This window comes from Aquarana catesbeiana, linkage group LG10, assembly GCF_042186555.1.
Source record: "Aquarana catesbeiana isolate 2022-GZ linkage group LG10, ASM4218655v1, whole genome shotgun sequence".
NCBI classification, from domain to species: Eukaryota; Metazoa; Chordata; class Amphibia; order Anura; family Ranidae; genus Aquarana; species Aquarana catesbeiana.
In genome coordinates, this window is record NC_133333.1 from 115,878,196 (window position 1) to 115,899,508 (window position 21,313).

General features: G+C 43.3%; 1 protein-coding gene across 1 annotated transcript in view; it reads left to right on the forward strand.

Moving 5' to 3' along the window:
- DDX6 (DEAD-box helicase 6) overlaps nucleotides 1-21,313 on the forward strand; it is a 77,798-nt gene that overhangs the window by 28,783 nt on the left and 27,702 nt on the right. The window contains exons 3-6 of the mRNA XM_073602491.1: nucleotides 10,498-10,561; nucleotides 16,017-16,121; nucleotides 16,201-16,330; nucleotides 16,443-16,589. Coding sequence (XP_073458592.1) covers nucleotides 10,498-10,561; nucleotides 16,017-16,121; nucleotides 16,201-16,330; nucleotides 16,443-16,589 — 446 coding nt within the window. The remainder of the gene's footprint in view (nucleotides 1-10,497; nucleotides 10,562-16,016; nucleotides 16,122-16,200; nucleotides 16,331-16,442; nucleotides 16,590-21,313) is intronic.

Sequence of the window (21,313 nt, forward strand, 5' to 3'; positions counted from 1 at the left end):
ACAAGGGGGCAGTCACCCTGGTGATGTTAATGGATCATTTATTTAGCGGCAGCTATGGAGCGATGCTGTTGGACAGCGTGAGCCAGCGTCGGGTGCCGACCTTTTTCATTGATCAGCAGCCAGTGTTCATCGTAATTGATGTTGGATCTACACCGGAGGACAATTTAAAGAACTTGTCAAGAACTGGCTGTTTTTACTCTTACCACTTTTGGTAAATGAGTAGGGGCACTATGTACCCCATACTCATTCACTTAGGGGTGGACCCAGGCTCTGGGGGCCACCTTGTTAAAGGGGGCTTCCAAATTCCAAAAATCCCCTTGCCTGCAGATCCCCTCAACCATTGGCGAGGGTTGTGGGGGTCTTGTCCCCATAATCGTGTTGAGGGCACGTGACCTGGTATGGTTCACGAGGTGGGCGCTTGCTTGTATGCCCACCCCCAATGAGTCATTGGTTAAGAACGTGGGTGGCTGCTGGCTCCTTTAAAGTGGAGTACAACTCTTCAGCATCCCTCACTAAACTGTGCACTGTAAACGATTTGGATATTTCAAAAAAAATTTTTTCTCAGCACTTACTGTATACCTGCTGTGTTCATTTTTCACTTCCTCCTCCCTGGCCGCAGCCCATCGCATAATTTCCTGTTTGCAATGCCTCCTGGGAAGGGAAGGCAACTTCCTCTGACACTGCCGTTGCTATGGAAACCTGACCTGAAACCTATTACACTGCTTGTGCTGCACTGAGCATGTGCGAGATCTGCAAGGATGAGATCCAGGAAGAAATAGTCTGGCTTCAGATGCCCACACTTAAGATGGCTACGGCCTGCTGTAAGTTTATAAAATAACAAACTACTGCAATAAACTAACAAAACAGACCTTAGTTTACAGACTAACTTTACTAGAATACATTAAGCTTGTGTATTATAGGGGTATTTTTATTTAAAAAGTATAATTTCAGCCGGAACACCACTTTAACCTGCTATACACTTCAAAATGCTGGCACATAACTTGGGTCCTGTGTAGAATGTGTATGTTAGTGTTACTATCTTTCTGCCATTACGTTGTAAGCTGGACTACAGCCAGAAGAAAATTAGGAGCATCTGTTGCTAATTGTAATTTGTAAAAAGCACAAAATTAATAGCATTTGTAAATGTAAAACCTAGACCGTTTTATGTATCAGTAGGTTAGTGGATCCCCCACTCCCCCATGATGATCTTGACTAAATTATTGTTACCAGTTATTAATTATTACCAGTATGTTAAATGCATAACCTGAAGGGGGAAGACCTTTTGCATACAAGCAAGATTGAAAAATTACCACTTGCTTCCAACATTTTGTATTGTGATGTCTGTTAATATGCGAGGCCTGATCAAAATTTCTTAAACCTGTCATGCCAAAAATGTGTATTTAACCTTGGAAGCTTTTACCCCTGTCACTACTTTAAAGTGATTGTAAAGGCTCGTTTAAAAAAAAGTTACACTTCCTCTGTGCAGTTGGTTTTGCATACAGCAGCCCTGATCCTCTTCTCGGATCCCTCTTTGCTACCACTCCCTCTGAGTGCCCCTCAGCTAGCAGCTTGCCACAGGGGCACCCAAGCTGAGTCGGAGCTCTGTGTATCCATTCAGACAGACCCCCCGACCTGGCCCCCGCCCCCCCCTCTCCCCTGATTGACTGACAGCCGCGGGAGTCAATGCTGCCACTGCTCTGTCTCCTCCAATCAGGAGTGTCCTGAATGGCTGAAGGGATTGTGAACATCACTGGAGAGAGAAGGGGCTTGGGTAGGTAATTAGTAAGTGTTGGGGGGCTGTTACACACAGGTTTTTTGTTTTCTTAATGCATAGAATGCATTAAGATAAACCTGCCTTTACAATTCTTAACTGGTGATTGCAACACTACCAAAATGAATTTTATCATTTTTTTTCACACCGCTTTCTTTTGGTATTTTAAGATAATGATTGTGTGCAGTGTTAACTTTGGTGTCAAATTTAGTTTAAAGTGGATGTAAATCCAATATCATCCTTTCTAAACTACTGCCATAGGGGTTATCTATAAGGATATACATGCCTCCTGCATGTATCTTTACCTGTCAAATATCTCCCCTCTGTCTGTTATGAGACCCGAAAAACTGCATATTCTGTGGGTGGGTCTGTTGTCTGGAGCTCGGTGGGTGGAGTCGTGATGTCAGTAGACTCCCCGCCCACTTCTACACTCCCCTTGTCAATATGCATTTTCTCCTGTTTATTTCTAACACTGAACTTCTGCTATGATCTCTAGCATCCAGTGAAAAGACAGGAAAGTAACAACATGACTTCAGCATGCCAAATCATGCTGAGGTGTGGAACAGCCAATCCTTGCAGAGCTGCTGAAGAAAGGAGGGGGGGGGGGGGGGGGGGATTAAAAAATTAATGCCTGTGTCTTAGGCTAGTGCACAAGATGTTAATCACCTGTCACTCAACTGACAGCAAGGGGGATTATTTGACAGTTTTTCTCAGTTTGTCAAGATTTATCTCACTGAACAATAAGAGGATTGCTCAGAGATGGATTAACTCTGTGTGACAAGACTGGGCTCAAATGATGGGAAATCTTATACTCTACAGTATATAAAAAAAAAAAAAATTCGGGTTTACATCCACTTTGTCTTTTATCTACAATGTTGTATTCATTTTTTTTTTTTTTTGATACATTCTATGCATTAAAGTGGTGTTCCAGCCGAAATTATACTTTTTAAATAAAAATACCCCTATAATACACAAGCTTAATGTATTCTAGTAAAGTTAGTCTGTAAACTAAGGTCTGTTTTGTTAGTTTATAGCAGTAGTTTGTTGTTTTATAAACTTACAGCAGGCCGTAGCCATCTTAAGTGTGGGCATCTGAAGCCAGACTGCATTTCTTTCTGGATCTCATCCTTGCAGATCTCGCACATGCTCAGTGCAGCACAAGCAGTGTAATAGGTTTCAGGTCAGGTGTCCATAGCAACGGCAGTGTCAGAGGAAGTTGCCTTCCCTTCCCAGGAGGCATTGCAAACAGGAAATGATGCGATGGGCTGCGGCCAGGGAGGAAGAAGTGAAAAATGAATACAGCAGATATACAGTAGGTGCTGAGAAAAAATTAAAAAATTTGTTTACAGTGCAGTTTAGTGAGGGATGCTGAAGAGTTGTAAAAGTGTGTGGAACTCCACTTTAACCACCTCAATACCGGGCCTATTCTGGCACTTCTCTCCTACATGTAAAAATCATCATTTTTTTGCTAGAAAATTACTACCCCCAAAAATTATTTTTTAGCAGACACCCTAGGGCAGTGGTTCTCAACCTGGGGGTCGGGACCCCCTCGGGGGTCAAATGATGATTTGCCAGGGGTCACCAAATCCTTGGCTGTTTCTGAAGCCTGCACCGCTCTCCCAGCCTTTTTGTGGCCGCCCAGCAGGGCTGTCCCTGGAGCCTGCAGCCGCCCGCCGTCTGGAGGAGACCCCATCTCCTGATTTCGGCATAGGTGTCACTGCTACGAGACACCACCAATTCGGAGACACAGTGAGTAACACTACCTGTGATTATAGTTGCCATTAAAAGTCCCCACTACAGTTCTCAGATCAGCAGATGAGCTTGATCAAGAGCACCTTAGTTGGCTGTCTCTGCCAACATTGCCACTCATCCCCCCCCCCCCCCCCCCCCCCCACCAAGGAGTAAGAGAAGGAATAAAAATAGAGAATACATGGAAGGGGGAGGAACAAAGAAAAAGGGAGAGAAAGAATAAGAGAAAGAACAAGAAAGATGGCTAGAAAGAGGGATGGGGGAAAAAACCAAGAGATTAGGATAGAGAGAGGTAAAAGGGAAAGAAAGGAGAACAAAGAGTGGTACATCCTAAAATGTACCATAAGGGGTTTTAATACTGTACGAGTGGAAGGGACTCAGGGAGCACTAAATGTCCATGGGTTAGGGGCGCAAATTACTTGCCTTGCCTTGAGTGCTGACAACCCATGCTATGAAAATAATTTTACGGTTGGGGGTCTCCACAACTTCGGAAATTTTATCAAGGGGTCACGGCACTTGAGAGGTTGAGAACCACTGCCCTAGGGAATAAAATGATGATCATTGCAACTTTTTATCTCGCACGGTATTGGCGCAATAATTTTCAAACACCTTTTTTTGGGAAAAAAAAATGGTTTCATGAATTGAAAAAATAAAACAGTGAAGTTAGCACAATTTTTTTGTATAATGTGAAAGATGTTACGCCGAGTAAATAGATACCCAACATGTCATGCTTTAAAATTGCGCACAATCATGGAATGGCGCCAAACTTCATAACTTAAAAATCTCCATAGGTGAGGCTTAAAATTTTTTTTACAGGTTACCAGTTTAGCGTTAGAGGAGGTCTAGTGCTAGAATTGTTGCACATGCTCTAAGGCACGCAGCGTTTACATATGTGAATGGGACTTGCGTGTGCATTTGCTTCTGAGCGCAAACTACCGGGGCGTTTTAAAATTTTTTTTTTTTTTCACTTTTATTCCTATTACAAGGAATGTAAACATCCCTTGTAATAGGAATCTGTGACAGGTCCTCTTTATGGAGAGATGCAGGGTCAATAAGACCCCACATCTCTCCTCCAGGCTGGAAAGCACGAGATTGGTAAAAAAAATTCACAATCTCGTGCTGACAGCCACGATCGCGTCTTCAGTTATTTCCGGGTACCCGGGCGTGACGTCATAACGTCGCGCACGGTCCTCCGACCATCAGATGACTGGTGACCATCTGGTCACCAGTCATCTCTATCGTCCTCATCCGGCGCCGGCAGATTCAGTCTCCGGGCTCCCGATGGCACAGGAGAGCCCGGAGAAGCACCGGATGGGGGGGGGGGGACACGTCTCCTCCCGTCTCCTATAAGAACGATCAAGTGGCGGAACTGCCGCTATGATCGTTCTTATCGTGCACAGAATCGCCGGCTGAAAATGATATCTGAATGATGTCTGTAGTTACAGGCATCATTCAGATATCACCCCACAAACACAAGGACATTTATATACAGTGGCCAGTTTTTAAGTGGTTAAGATAAATAACCTGTGTGCAGAAGCCCCCCTAATACTTACCTGAGGTCTTGCTAGATCCAGTGATGGAGTGTTTTGGCTGCCCGGGACTACCCCCCAATTGGTTGAGACAGCGGCACCATTGGCTCCCGCTGCAGTCAGTCAGCCAATTGGGGGGGGGGGCACTTGACAACTTTTTGTGACCTATAGAGCTGCTTTTTGTATCGACTGATGTATTATTTTTTTTTTTTTTTTTTTTTAACTATATGGAAAGACTCACATGTTGAAAGCCAGTTTCCCCTAATGCTAGGGCAGTGCAAATGCCAACATGACCCTTTTTTTTTTTTTTTTTTTTTTTTATGAACTAACCTCTTGATATTGAAATGGTTAAACATGTTGCTTGCTAATGGTGCAAAATGTACAGCATGTGCAGGTCATACAGAGGGGTGTATAGGGGTTAATATAAACAGGTCATGTGCAGTGGAAAGATGAGGATTAAAAAAAAAACTTGGCATCTGCTGCCATAATCTGTACAGTGATTGGGAGCTAATGGCTTATTCATTTAATCGCCCTTTTTCTCCCACTAACTGTAAAAGAGGGCTCAAATGTTGGTCTCCTGACTGATCACAGCAGTCTGAGGCAGTGTAAAAAAAATACAAGGCTTCTTCCAAGTGCCACATGCATGGTGTAGTGCGCGGTTTGTGTTCCACAGGAGGATTGCAAGCCCAAGAACTGATTCTGCTTTAGGTCTTAAAGGAGAAGTCATGCCTGGGCTCATTTGGCTGGGCTTCTCCTATGGGTCACAGGAGTGCAATTCATTTTGCACTCCTGTGACCCGTTTTCAGCAGAGAGCAGTCTGCAGTCCGCTCTCTGTTGACTAGGGCTGGGAAAAAAATCGATTTGAATCGAGTTGAGAGGTCAAATCGATTCAAATCTTCTTCAAATCGATTTTTTTAGATTTTTTTTTTTTTTTTTTTTTTTTTTTTTTTTTTACAGCACCGCGCCGGGCCTGAGGAGCTGCGGGCCTAGTCCGCGAGGCCCGACGCTGTGCGTGGGTGGGTGTGTAGGCGGGGTAGTGGGCGAGGCTGTTGGTGGAACGCCGCTGTGTATTGGAGGGCTGTGATATCAGGAGGAGGGGGTGGGGGGATCACAGGGACATTCCCGGGCTGCAGAGAGAGAGCGAGAAGGGAGGGTGAGTCAGAGCTGCCTGTATGGTGTATTTCATGAGATAGTGATACTGATAGCCATGTGATGATCACTGCCAGAAAGAATAATACCTCAGAGGAGAGAAGTCACATCCCATCACATCCCATTTCCATATATTCACCCTTCTTAAATATCATTACATAGCACTGTGCTCAATATATGAAAATACCCCCATATGGCATCACACAGCAATGTGCTCATCACTGTATACTGACACTACATCACTGAATACTGACACACTACATCACTGAGTGATGTAGTGTGTCAGTATATGGTGATGTAGTGTGTCAGTATATGGTGATGTAGTGTGTCAGTATATGGTGATGTAGTGTGTCAGTATATGGTGATGTAGTGTGTCAGTATATGGTGATGTAGTGTGTCAGTATATGGTGATGTAGTGTGTCAGTATATGGTGATGTAGTGTGTGTCAGTATATGGTGATGTAGTGTGTGTCAGTATATGGTGATGTAGTGTGTGTCAGTATATGGTGATGTAGTGTGTGTCAGTATATGGTGATGTAGTGTGTGTCAGTATATGGTGATGTAGTGTGTGTCAGTATATGGTGATGTAGTGTGTGTCAGTATATGGTGATGTAGTGTGTGTCAGTATATGGTGATGTAGTGTGTGTCAGTATATGGTGATGTAGTGTGTGTCAGTATATGGTGATGTAGTGTGTGTCAGTATATGGTGATGTAGTGTGTGTCAGTATATGGTGATGTAGTGTGTGTCAGTATATGGTGATGTAGTGTGTGTCAGTATATGGTGATGTAGTGTGTGTCAGTATATGGTGATGTAGTGTGTGTCAGTATATACGGTGATGTAGTGTGTGTCAGTATATACGGTGATGTAGTGTGTGTCAGTATATACGGTGATGTAGTGTGTGTCAGTATATACGGTGATGTAGTGTGTGTCAGTATATACGGTGATGTAGTGTGTGTCAGTATATACGGTGATGTAGTGTGTGTCAGTATATACGGTGATGTAGTGTGTGTCAGTATATACGGTGATGTAGTGTGTGTCAGTATATACGGTGATGTAGTGTGTGTCAGTATATACGGTGATGTAGTGTGTGTCAGTATATACGGTGATGTAGTGTGTGTCAGTATATACGGTGATGTAGACTTGATGCACTTTAATATAATAAAAAAAAAAAAAAAATCGGATTCGAATCGTGAATCGAGTTTTTTATAAAAAAATCTCAGATTTTTTTGGGGGGGAAAATCTCCCAGCCCTACTGTTGACATCACCAAGATTGGTCCAGGCAGCGTGTCATCCTGACTCTGGGAGTCTTGATCCGCCAGCTACCTGGACTGATGGCAGTCTCAGCCTCTCAGCGAGCCGCTCCCCTCCACAGTTCAGCGCTCCAATGAGTGTGGAGGAGCAGAGCTGCTGACAGGCAGCAGCTGTCCGCTCGGAGGTGAGAGAACCGATCCATCGGCTGTGTTCATTGGCTCAGTTCTCAGTGAAGAGGTGGCGGGGCTGGGATGCATAATCCATCTGCTGCATCCACCCAAGTATGAATCTTAACAAAACCCCCCATACTTCACTTTTAATGCTGGACCGACTGTCAGTAGGCATGGTGGGTATAGGGCTGAACTGCTAAGACTAGATGCTTCATTAAAATGGAATTGGGACAAATAGGTGTTGACACTTTTCTTAATCCTTTTTTTTTTTTTTTTTTTTTTTTCTCACCCTTTTCTCCCAATGTGTTCAGTTGGGATTTCATTGGTTGATATACGAAATTAATTTTCTAACTATAAATTCCATCGGTAATATATTGTACGCCAAGGGTGCCCAACCAATGGGCCACATTTGGGATGGGGGGTCAGCAGGTCCAGATCATGAATTGCCAACTCGCCGTCCCAGATCATCCGTGTTGTGGATGGAGCCGTGGTAAGTGAAGCAAGTGGCTGTGGAGGGAGCTGAAGCCGCATGCTTCCTTTATAGCACCTGTCCTATGTGGAGTGATTCCAAATGCACTCCTGGGGCAGCAACACTTTCTATTGTCTGATCCCTACAGATGCAGAAAGCGAGGGTAGGTCAGTTAATGAAAATCAGTTTTGGCATGACAGCATGGGCATAATATCAGTTTTGCAGCGTTTGGTCATATATGAGCAATAGTTTTACGATGGTTTAAGCCGCTGTCACACCATTATATCCTGTGGGTTTGGTGCTCTTTCTGAAAGCCCACCAAAACGCCTGAATGCAGGAGTTTGGTGCACTTTCAGAAAGGTCCACACAACCGCAAGGTGTAATAGAAGTTTCCTACTCGGTGCAGCTAAGCTGCAGGAAAGCCATTGGTGTGCTGCACCTGCAGTGCAGGTAAACCGGAGCGCATCAGTGAAAGCAACCTTCATAGGGAGTTGAGGACAATGAGGGCTCGTTTACATTTGCAGTTTGGGGGGGGGGTTGTAAAAGCCCATAGTTCATTGTGGCCCATGACCAGTTACCAATTCACTTAAGTGGCCCTCACTTTTCAAAAGTATGTGCACACCAGATGTACAGTGTAAACAAAGGTCCAACTCAACAATCCCATATATGGTGCATCAACTACTTGTAATGAGCATTTTCATCTTTTCTTTTCATTGTATGTGATTTTAGAAATTTTAATAATCATTGGCAAGGCACATGACTCTAGGACTAATTTAAGATGCTCCCCAGGTGGAATAGATGACCCACTATACTTCATAGACTATTTGCAGACTGTACTAACATTTGTTGGAGATGCAATAAAGACGAGGGCTCACCCTTATACATTTTATTGGAAGTGCCCACTGCTGAGATCTTTCTGGGATGAAGTGAGGAAGATCTCCCAAAAATTCAGATTTCATGATTCTTGACTGTCTTGCATTCTTCCTGCTACGCCCGTTCCCCAATCCCTATTAAGTCTTATAAAAGATCTATATTGCAACACTTTCTGAATGCAGCTAAAGCCGCTAGCCTCTAAAATGGAAGAACCCCAATCCTCCCACAATCTGTGTGGCTATGCGAGGTTGAACAAATTAACACGATGTAGGATTTGGTTCTTTCCTTAAACAATCAGGAAATGGTTCTACTGGACAGACTTTAAATTTTTCTAAGGAAGGTAAGAATCTCCTTGCTGGAACACATTAACCACTTCAATACAGAGCACTTGTAAACCTTCCTGCCCAGACCAATTTTCAGTTTTCAGTGCTGCTGCATTTTGAATGACAAATGCGTGGTCATGCTACACTGTACCCAAACTAAATTTTTATCATTTTGTTCCCACAAATAGATTTCTATTGGTGGTATTTGATCACCTCTGGGATTTTTATTTTCTGCTAAACAAATGGGCACTGATAGGTGGCACTGATGGGTACACATGGGTGGCACTGCTAGGCGGCATGGATGCCGATCAGTGATGCCCACTGTGGGCACTGATTGACATCCATTGTGGTCTAGGCTGGCATCCCTGGGGGCATCCCTGGTGGTCCAGTGTGGGCTGCGCTGATAATTAATCAGGACAGACCCCCTCTGTCAGAGGAGCAGCTGATCGGCTCTCCTCGCGTCTGACAGATACGAGTGAGGAAAAGCTGCTCAACGCCGCCTCCTGTTTACACTGTGACCAGCCGTGATTGGACACGGCTGATCACATGGTAAAGAGTCTCCATCAGACTCTTTACTTCGGTGTTGCAGGTGTGTCAGACTTACACACTGCAACGATTGCCGTGATGCGTACCACTTTGTCGCCGTCATTTTGCTATATGGCGGGCGTCAAGTGGCTAAAGACTCGTAGACCTTTCATTCACCCGAGGTAAAGGCCCTTTCCCCCTCTCTCCTTTTTTCACCTTCTTTCCCTCTCCATACCCATTTCTTCTGTTATCCTTTTACCTTTTTTTCCCCAGTGGGAAAGCCTTGGTTCCCATCTATAGATATTTATCTATTAGCAGATTTCATTTCCACTCTTTGATTAACCTCCGCTCGTCTCTACTGGGAAAGATAACTGGTTGTATGGCGCTACCCCTTGATTAAGCTTGTTACTTTAGTCAGCACTATTCTACTAAACCTGTTTGCCCCTTCAGTGTGTGCTACTCTCGTGAAGTTAGTATCTTGTTCATTTGTTTGGTCTTAATGGATGTCCCTGTACAACCTAAAAAAAAAAAAAAAAAAAACTTAAAGGGCTATATGCTGTTGTAAATTCAAATTATGTGTTTACATTATACTTTGAGCAAAAGATGGTGGTTCTGCTCTAGGTCTATGTAGTACTGTTGGATTTTGGTTACTGCATTCAATATGTTAAAATGGTGTTCTTACTTGTAGACCTGGTGACGACTGGAAGAAGACGTTAAAACTCCCTCCAAAAGATCTTCGAATCAAGACTTCGGTGAGACTTTACTTTATATTATATTCAGGATTAGAAAGATCTGGTCACTTTGGTGGGTGGAAAGGTCTTGGCTACCCTGTAAGTTGCTGGCCAGTGTAAACGTTTTTTTTTTTTTTTTTTTTTGCCTGAATCTGCACTGCAACTGCGGACAAACAAGTGGTACATTTTACTATTGCCAGGACTCGTTTTTTTCCAAGTGTATGCTATTAATAAAGAAAAATAATGGCAGTTATAGAAGCATATAAACAGCTGTGAATGATCGAGTTGTATGAAAAGGAGGCTTCTTATTGCATTTAGCCACATAAGAGTCTTCTTTTGGGTAGTCCTTTTTTCCAGGATTGTTTTTAACTCAAGGGCCCATGCACATTGGCTTAAAAAGCCAGTGCTCTTGGCAGGAAAACGCTAATTTTGAGTTGTTTTGTACTAGCATTTAGCGTTTGCGAGAAGTTTTCTGGCAGAAAACTAAAGCCATGCTATCTAAATGCTGAACTTGAAATATACCAGTCTAAACGTCCTAATGTGCATGGACACAACAGTTGCTTGTACAGGCAAAACACTGAACTCCTAGGAGCAGTGTTTAAGTTGGTGTGCATGGACCTTAACTGTGAAACATAGTGACATTCTGTAGGTAGAAAATGTATTTTCATCTGCAGTGTGGTTCTCAACAAGAACAATTGCTGCAGGTCAAAAGCCAGACCTTTATGCCTCATGCACACTGGACGTTAAAATAACGTTCTTAAAACATCAGTAGCTTTGCAGTGAGTTTTCAACTTTTTTTTTTTGGCTTCTTTTGTAAGCGTGTTAGCGTTTTTCCGCTTTTTTTTTTTTTTTTTTTTATTTTTTTTATGGATCAAAAATGTTAAACGCTGGTGAGCGATGTTTTTGAGTGTTTATAGACGTTTATCAGCGTTGGAGCATTTTTACAGTTGAAAAACGTCTCTCAGAACCCACTGTTTTTTGTTTTTTTTACTGATCAAAAATGCCACTGCCCAAAACTGATAACAGCCTGTGTGCATGGACACATAGGATAACATGATGGAGAGCTTAATGACTAGAAAAAAACGTCTACAGCCAAAAACGGCTGCTGTAAAAACGTAAAACGTCCAGAGTGCATGAGGCCTTAAAGTTAACGAATTGGGTTGTCTGGTTTAAGTGGTTGCAAAGGCTGAAGGTCTTTCTTTACCTTTTTTGCATTCTATGCATGAAGGTTAAAAAAAAACGCCTGCATGCAGTTCATTACAGCACCCCTTTTTGTCTGAGCCCAATCTCGATACAGCGACCTACACGAGAGCAGAGTCACTCATTGGCTTAGAGACAATGACTCCTGCTGCTGTAAATCTCTTCTAGTGAGGATGGGGTAGGGCTGAGCCGTGCTTTGTGTCTTGCGGACACAGCGTCGGCTCAGGCGTGAGCAAGCATGAGTGACTCCATAGCAAGAGGCTTGCTATGGGGGCATTCCCGGGAGGATGGAGCCAGGAGCGCCGGTGGGGATCCCAAGAAAAGGAGGCTGGGAGCTGCTCTGCAATAGAGCAGGTAAGTATAACGTCATTTAAAAAAAATAAATTACTTCAACTGTATTTTTCCACATGCCTAGGAAAAAAATGCTTGCTGTATTTTATGGAGTAGCATTGTCACCCTAGGCTAGTGTTTTCTCAACTTTTTTTTTTTTTTTTTTTTTTTAATGTAGTGTTTTTAGCTTTTAGGTTTAGCCTGATGGCCTATGTGTGCATGGACAAGTGCTGGGGAGTTTGCTGGCTGCAGAAAAAAAATCTAAAGCCAAAAACAGCAGCTGTAAAAATGTCTAGTGTGCATGAAGCCTTAACATTATGGACAGTGTTGAGGCACTCCATTCTTAAATGTAAACTATTCTAATGGCTTTTTATAATGCAGCAATATCCACACGTAGGACACCCAACCTTGGGGGTGATTTTACTCTTCCAAAGCAAATCTACTTTTGCACACTGGTACTGACTAGTATTCCAATGTTTCTCTTCTCCCTCTATTTTCCATTACTCAGCTAATGTGACCCCAGTGCTGAGGGAGAGGGGCACAGGAGGGGCAAACAAGGATGCTGTGGACACAACAATATCCTCAACTGATGTCCTTGGATGGAAGGATGCCGGTGTCTAGAAAGACATAATGGTGCACAATGAAAACCCATGGCTTTGTGTAACTAAAAGGCAGGCTTGATCCACCTGCTGGCCTGTGTACAGTTTTTGATACATTTTTAGCCTGGTTGAAAAAGGCTGCTCTAGGCTGTGCTCCTGATTTGCACTACAAATGCCTCCCACCTAATCTTCATTACATAGGGGAAGGTGTTTTATTCCTCACAGAAGATGGCTCGGGAAGGCTGATAAAATTGAGATTTCAGTTTAATGCACAATTGCAGTTTTCCCAGCAAGCAACAACTGGTAATTGTCTGTATGTACTTCTGCAAAAAAAAAGCCACAATTTCTAAGGATTGATAAACTAACATTTTTTGTTCTTAGGAGATAAAAAAAAAACTAATTTGGATGTTTGCTGTGAACATACTGATGGTTTAGAACGCCTATGGAGAAACATTGCTAGCAGGCAATAGTGCAGTTTTGTTTATTGCAGAAGAGTTTCTTCTTCAAATATTGCTTCTGTCCTGCCTGCCAGCAATGTTTTGTGAACATGGAGCAGCACATAAGAAGCTCAGTACATTTTCCACATGGCCTTGGTGCCAGGATGACTCTGAACCTGGAAGTACATGAGGGGAAAATAAAACAAGTGTCGAGGGAGACCTCAACGGGTCACATTGCTGGAGGAGAGCACTTAGACTAACCTGCTCAACATAATGTGCAAATATGCTGCGCATGCTTGTAGATTATAGCAAAACCCCTGAGCACTGGCAGCGTTTCAATTTAGGTGGCTCATGTTTGTCTTCCCTGTTAAGATCTGTAAGGCCCCTTTCACACTGGAGCGGTTTTCAGGCGGTATTGCGCTAAAAATACCGCCTGAAAACCGCCCCTAAACAGCCTCCGCTGTTTGTTCAGTGTGAAAGCCCGAGGGCTTTCACACTGAAGCGGTGCGCTCACAGGACGGTAAAAAAGTCCTGCAAGCCGCTTCTTTGGAGCGGGGAAGGAGCGGTGTATTCACCGCTCCTAAACCGCTCCTGCCCTTTGAAATCAATGGGACAGCGCGGCTATACCGCGGTAATACCGCGGCTATAGCCGCGCTGTATGAGCGGATTTAACCCTTTTTCGGCCACCAGCAGGGGTTAAAACCGAACCGCTAGCGGCCGAATACCGCTGCAAGATCGACGGTACAGCAGCGCTAAAAATAGCGCTGTTGTACCGCCGACGCCCCCACCGCCCCAGTGTGAAAGGGGCCTAAATGGTTTCTGTACTACATTTCTGGTTAGGAATTTGTTACGTGGCACTTCCAATTCATTTTGTATACTATTATTCAGTGGTCTATGCTGTACACTGCGCCAAGTGTTCTATACACTGCACATTGTTGCTTTGGCCACACCGCTCCTCTGCATTATGGCATATGTTTTTTTGCACTTTGCTGTAATTCCTTCCTGCACATTGCCTTATAATGCACTGTGGTTTGTTTTATACTGCAATGGAGAATTATGTACACCACTGTACATTTTGCCCTATTATGCACTCCACACTTGTATATACTTTGCCACTGTTGACCCACCTCAGCCTTGCAGCATGCAATCATTTGGCACAAAAGGGTACCAGATAAATGCAATGAATATAAATGGAAAATATACTAAATTCATTTTTACTTGTCACTGCTACATCAGAAAAAAATGCCAGTGCGATTGCCTGCTATTACTTAAGACAAATCTGTTTATCCATGTGTTTGTGTAGCGCTGGTAGATTTTTTTAATCTACCACTGATAGGTAAATCTTGTGGGTTACTTGTTAGGTGAAGTTAGATTTGCCTCTGTTCCAGCTTGGCCGAGTTGCGTGTAGTTCCACATTGCGCCGGTGGGTGTCGGCACCATGGGCTGATGTTGGAAAGGCAACGTGTTGAAGCGTATGAGTGCTCCTCTGTCCCGGAGACAACTCGGTGGAGGTGGTCCTCCGAGTTGCATTCTGGGAGAGGGTATTTATGGGACAGACGCCATGTTTAGGGGTTCGTTTTCCAGCCACCTGCTGGCCCTCCTGGCTGACAGGTATGCGTTAAGAGTACCACCTCGTGGTCCTCCGTTCCGGAGGCCCACGTCGCTGCGGCGTGTGGGTGGGCCCAGAAGCCTGTCTGGGGCCTACCACAGCAGCAGAGGAACGGTCCTAAGCTGTCTATCTTGAGTGAAGAAGCTGGACAACTGAGGAGATCCCAGGGGAGGACCCGTCATGGAAGGATCATGCGTAATGCTGGTCTGGAGAGGGGCCTGGTAACTCGGTTGGAGGACGTATCCTGAAGTAGTCTTACTGCATAGTACTGCCGGGTTGGCTTAAAGGTTCAAGTACTGTTTGACATTCATCGTAAACCAATACATCCTGTGACAGAGGATGGTACGGGTTTTATTCCAAACAAGTCTGTGGCAGAGACTTTTGTTTGTGCTACGTACTGGCTGCTAGGCAAATGAGATGCCCATCCAGGCGGGCAAAGATTGAATCCCACAAGGGGAGTGCATTCAACTACAAGTGTTCAATTCCAAATAATGTTCTAAAGAATACTAAGAAAAGGTATTTGAGCTTCCCTGCAACTTTCCTTCCGCCTCTTTCCTGCTACGTCCTTTATTGTTCATTAAAGCATTGGAAAACATACTCAAGTGTTTGGTGCTTATATTGTCCAGAGGTAAACTCACCGGGACCCTAGACCCGGTTCTGGTGAAACGGAGGTATCAAGAGTGAAGGTAACAGCCCGCTTTAAACCAGCAGCTCCACCGAGAGTTAGTGCTACATGTGTTTTTTGTGTTTTTGTTTTTTTGTGTTTTTTTGTTTTTTTGTTTTTTTTTGTTTTTTTGTTTTTTTTTGTTTTTTTGTTTTTTTGTTTTTTTGTTTTTTTGTTTTTTTGTTTTTTTGTTTTTTTGTTTTTTTGTTTTTTTGTTTTTTTGTTTTGAATATCTTGGTTCTAAACATGCTGCTTCTGGGCAACTGTTTGGCAACAGAACTGCTCTGCATTGAGCCAATAATCTTTCTCCACTTGTCTATTCTAAAATGGGAATATTTTTAGACAGGAAATGTTTCTGGGGACAGGAATAATCTTTGCTCGAGGTAACCTATTATAGTAGCTTTTTGAGAGGCTGTTGGGGGAAATACTGATTTAATTTTGTGGTTAATGCTACTAGGGCATCTACCGCCTTAATTGGTTAGGTTTTATTCAGAAATTTGGCATTGATCACAAACCTGAGCAAATCAAACTAAGCAAATTAGTATTTTTAAACTTCTAAGTAGTTAAAGTCAATTTTGAATGTTCTAGATCTTGAAACCTATTTCACTAGTAAATTGACTTTTTTTAATCATTCCAGGATGTCACCTCCACAAAAGGCAATGAGTTTGAAGATTACTGTTTAAAAAGAGAGCTGCTTATGGGGATTTTTGAAATGGGATGGGAAAAACCGTCTCCAATACAGGTTGGTAAAGCTAAAATCTGAGCTTGGGCTTGATGCATTAGACCTTGACAATAATCGCATGACTGTTGGTCCTTTTTAGGAGGAGAGCATTCCTATTGCTTTGTCTGGTAGGGATATCCTGGCTAGAGCTAAGAATGGAACTGGCAAGAGTGGAGCCTACCTCATTCCCTTACTTGAACGGCTGGACCTAAAGAAGGATGTCATACAAGGTGGGCACAAATTCATCAAGTCAATTCTGAGACTTCAGTTAATTTCTGTTCAACATGCATTTTAGAAGAAAAGTTGATTTTTTTTTTTTTTTTTTTTTTTTTTTTTTCCCAGCAATGGTGATTGTACCGACTCGAGAACTTGCACTTCAGGTCAGTCAGATCTGTATCCAAGTTAGCAAGCACCTTGGAGGGGTAAAGGTCATGGCAACAACTGGAGGCACCAACCTAAGAGATGATATAATGAGACTGGATGACACAGGTAGGCAATATCTTCACAAGAGGTCAGAATGTATTAAAGCAGTAGTAAACCACGGCTGGGGGGGGGGGGGGATCCCTTGCAATGGCAGCATGTGCTAGTATGCAGTGCATACTAGCACATTATGAAATGCCTAAGAACAAAGCCCTTCAGCGGCACGCTGACAGGGCTATAATATGTACCCGGTCTTCCTTCTGGGCTCCAGCTGTGAGTGGCCAGAGCCGTTGTGACGTCACTCCCTCACATGCACACGGGAGCTGTCGGCTGCAGGACAGAGCTCTGAAGGTCCAGTATGCTGGACCCTCAGAGTGCATGCTGGACCCTCAATCTATCTACAGGTAAGCCTTAAGTCCACAAGACACTGCTTCTGCAAATCTGACCCTTTATATGTGAATGCCAGAAGCCTAAAATGGTCTAAATAGTGCAGTTTGCCAAAAAAGGGGATACTTCCATTTAATTTGTAATGGCTTATTTTTTTAAATTGCATTTTCAGCTTGCCCATAAAAGCAAATGGCAGGCTAGGAAAATGCTTACCTCAAGCTTTAGGTATTCAGTCAGATCGCTGATGTGAGCCAGTTGATATAAGCATTTAGAACAATGTAATCTTTTTTTTTTTTGTCTAGTTATCGCAGTATTTCACAAGATTTAAAATTTGAGCTGGAGCACATGACCTTTTTAACCTCTTCCTGACCGCCTCACGCAGATATACTGTGGCAGAAGGGCACGTACAGGCAGATTAACGTACCTGTACGTTGCCCTTTAAGAGGCGGCGCACACCCACTGGGAGCTCCGTGATCCGATGTCTGCAGGGATACCAGTGATCGTCTCACGGTGAGGCAGAACGTGGCGATGCTAATGTAAACAAGCATCTCCGCATTCTGCCTAATGATACTATCACTGATCACAGCTCCCTGTAATAGGGAGCAGGGATTAGTGATGTCACACAAAGAGCCCCCCCCCCCCCCTTAGAATCACTCCCTAGGACACACTTAACCTCTACAGCGCCACCTAGTGGTTAACTTCTTCAGTCACATTTACACAGTAATCAATGCATTTTTAATTGCACCGATCACTGTATAAATGTGAATGGTCCCAAAATCGTGCTAAACGTGTCCGATCTGTCTGCCATAATGTCGCAGTCATGATAAAAATTACTGATCGCCGCCATTACTAGTAAAAAATTAATAAAAAGCCATAAAACTATCTATTTTGTAAACGCTATAACTTTTGCGCAAACCAATGAATAAACGCTCATTGCGATTTTTAAAACTAAACTGAGGAAAGGAGATGGGAGGGGCTGGCTGACATCACACTTTGACTTGGCCAATCAGAGGAAGCTTTGTATTCATTCACAGAATACAAAACTGCCTATGAATGGCTAGCTGAGCACCACTTTTTGTTTCGGGTGTGAGACTGAAGTCTTTTGGATTCCAGTATTGTATGCAGCTGAAGTTAAGAGTTCATATAGTGCTTAGTGAAGCACATAGTTTGGACCAAGCTAGTCCAAATGAACTAACTATTTAAAGTGACATGAAACATGGACATCAGCTTTAGGCAAAAACTGGAGCAGTCGGAATCTTTTAGCCAGTTATCTTCTAGGCCTCTGGAAATGAAAAATAGAAGCTGATTGGCTGCCCACGCAAAGCTGCTCTAGGTTCTGTTGCTCCAGTCTTGATGAAGTCCCCTGCTTGTGTGTAAAGTTGCCCACCTACGGTTGGGCAGGTTGCTTATATTAGGGGCTGTCCCAAATAGCTATTGAAACAGCAGACTCAAGTCCCACCTTAATAGTTATGGTGCTGTTACTTTTTCATACAGTTTTTGCTAATTTTTGAAATCGTGCAACTTCATCTAAAATTGTATGATTTCAAAGCCGCATCTCAGTGCGACTTTGAAGACCTCTGTGCGGCTTCCTGCACAGATGTCTATTTAAGTCTCACCCAAAATCGCCTAAAGTAGTACATGTACTACTTTTTCAAATCGATGCGGCACCGCAAAGTCAACGCACTGATTTGAACAGTATGATTGCCAGAAATAGGATGGGACTTTTCATGCGATTTGACCTGTCAAATTGCATGTCAAGTCGCTCCAATGTGAATGAGGGCTAAAAAAAAAAATTCTATCCCATACTTGCAAGGTGATACTTTTTGCGCATGCTGTATCACACTTTCCATCATTGTATAGGTTCCCTTCGAAGGACTGTTAAAATTGATATATGCAAGCTTTGGTGATCTCAGTATTCAGAGTTTAGTAAATTAACCTGCAATTGTGTGCATGGTTGGCTTCAGATCTGCGCCAGTCAGTTACCTGCAAAGTAGTTAAGCTGTATAAGCCAGTTCTCTATATTCAAGTACAGTGAGGGGAAAAAAGTATTTGATCCCCCTGCTGATTTTGTACATTTGCCCACGGACAAAGAAATGATCAGTCTTTAAATTTAATGGTAAGTTTACTTTAACAGACAGAATAACAAAAATATCCAGAAAAACTCATCAATTGATTTGCATTTTAATGAGTGAAATAAGTATTTGATCCCCTATCAGCAAGATTTCTTGCTCACAGATGTCTTCTATACAGGTAAGGAGCTGAGATTAGGAGCTCCTTAAATGGAGTGCTCCTAATCTCAGCTTGTTATCTGTATACAAGACACCTGTCCACAGAAGCAATCAGATTCCAATCTCTCCATGGTCAAGTCCAAAGCTGTCCAAGGATGTCAGGGACAAGATTGTAGACCTACACAAGGCTGGAATGGACTACAAGACCATCGCCAAGCAGCTTGGTGAGAGGGTGACAACAGTTGGTGTGATTATTCACAAATGGAAAACACAAAACTGTCGTCTCCCACGGTCTGGGGCTCCATGCAAGATCCTCACATCATAGTTTCAATGATCATAAGAACGGTGAGGAATCGGCCCAGAACTACACAGGAGAATCTTGTCAATGATCTCATGGCAGCTGGGACCGATCACCAAGAAAACAATTGGTAACACACTACGCCGTGAAGGACTGAATTCCTGCAGTGCCTGTGAGGTCCCCCTGCTCAAGAAAGCACATGTACAGGCCTGTCTGAAGTTGCTAATGAACATCTGATTCCGAGGAGAACTGAGTGAAAGTGTTATGGTCAGATGAGACCAAAATCAAGCTCTTTGGCATCAACTCAACTCGCCCTGTTTGGAGGAGGAGGCATGCTGCCTATGACCCCAAGAACACCATCCCCACTGTCAAACGTGGAGGTGGAAACAATATGCTTTGGGAGGGTTTTTCTGCTAAGAGGTCAGGACAACTTCACCTTATAGGGACGATGGATGGGACCATGTACCGTCAAATCTTGGGTGAGAATACCCCTCAGCCGTGGCATTAAAGATGGGTCATGGGTGGGTACTCCAGCATGACAATGACTCAAAACACATGGCCAAAGGCAACAGAGTGCCTCAAGAAGCACATTAAGGTCCTGGAGTGGTCTAGCCAGTCTCCAGACCTTAATCCCATAGAAAATATGCAAAGGGAGTTGACAGTTCGAGATGCCAAACATCAGCCTCGAAACCTTAATGACTTGGAGAGGATCTACAAAGAGTGGGACAAAATCCCTCCTGAGATTTGTGCAAACCTGGTGGCCAACTACAAGAAATGTCTCATCTCTGTGCCAACAAGGGTTTTGCCACCTAGTACAAAGTAATGTTTTGCGAAGGGGTCAAATACCTATTTCGCTCATTAAAATGCAAATCAATTTAAAACTCTTTTGAAATGTGTTTTTTCTTGGTTTGGGGTGTCTCACTGTTAACTGCTTGCCGACCGGCTCACGCCGATATACGTTTGCAGAAAGGCACATACAGGCATATTAACGTACCTGTATGTTGCCCTTTAAGATGCGGCTTGTGGGCGGGCGCCTGCCGCGAGCTCCGTGCGTGTGATTGCGGGTCCGCGGCGATACCTGCAATCGTGTCACAGAGTAAGAACGGGGAAATGCTGACGTAAACAAGCATTTCCCCGTTCTGCCTAATGACACTGATCACCGCTCCCTGTAATCGGGAGCCTTGATAAGTGTTGTCACACAGCATCCCCCCACAGTTAGAATCGCTCCCTAGGACACACTTAACCCCTACAGCGCCCCCTCCTGGTTAACCCCTCCACTAGCAGTCACATTTACACAGTAATCAACGCATTTTTAATCGCACCGATCACTGCATACATGTGGTGCCAAACTTATCCGATCTGTCTGCCATAATGTCGCAGTCAGGATAAAGATCGCTGCCATTACTAGTAAAAAATTAATAAAAATGCCATAAAACTATCCCCTATTTTGTAAACGCTATAACTTTTGTGCAAACCAATAAACGCTCATTGCAATCATTTATATTTTTTTAAACTAAACTGAGGACTTTTTTTTTTTTTTTAATATTTTTTGGGGGATATTTATTATAGTAAATTTTTCAAAAATTGTGTTTTTTTTTTTTTTTTTTTTTTTTTGTTTATAGCTCAAAAAATAAAACCGCAGAGGTGATCAAATACCACCAAAAGAAAGCTCTATTTGTGGGGAAAAAAAGGATGTCAGTTTTGTTTGGGAACCACGTTGCATGACTGCGCAATTGTCAGTTAAAGCGACGCAGTGCTGAATCGCAAAAAAGTGCTCTGGTCTTTTGCCAGCCAAATGGTCTGGGGCTGAAGTGGTTAAATTAAACCTACCATTAAAATTTATAGACTTTGTCATTTCTTTGTCAGTGGGCAAACGTACA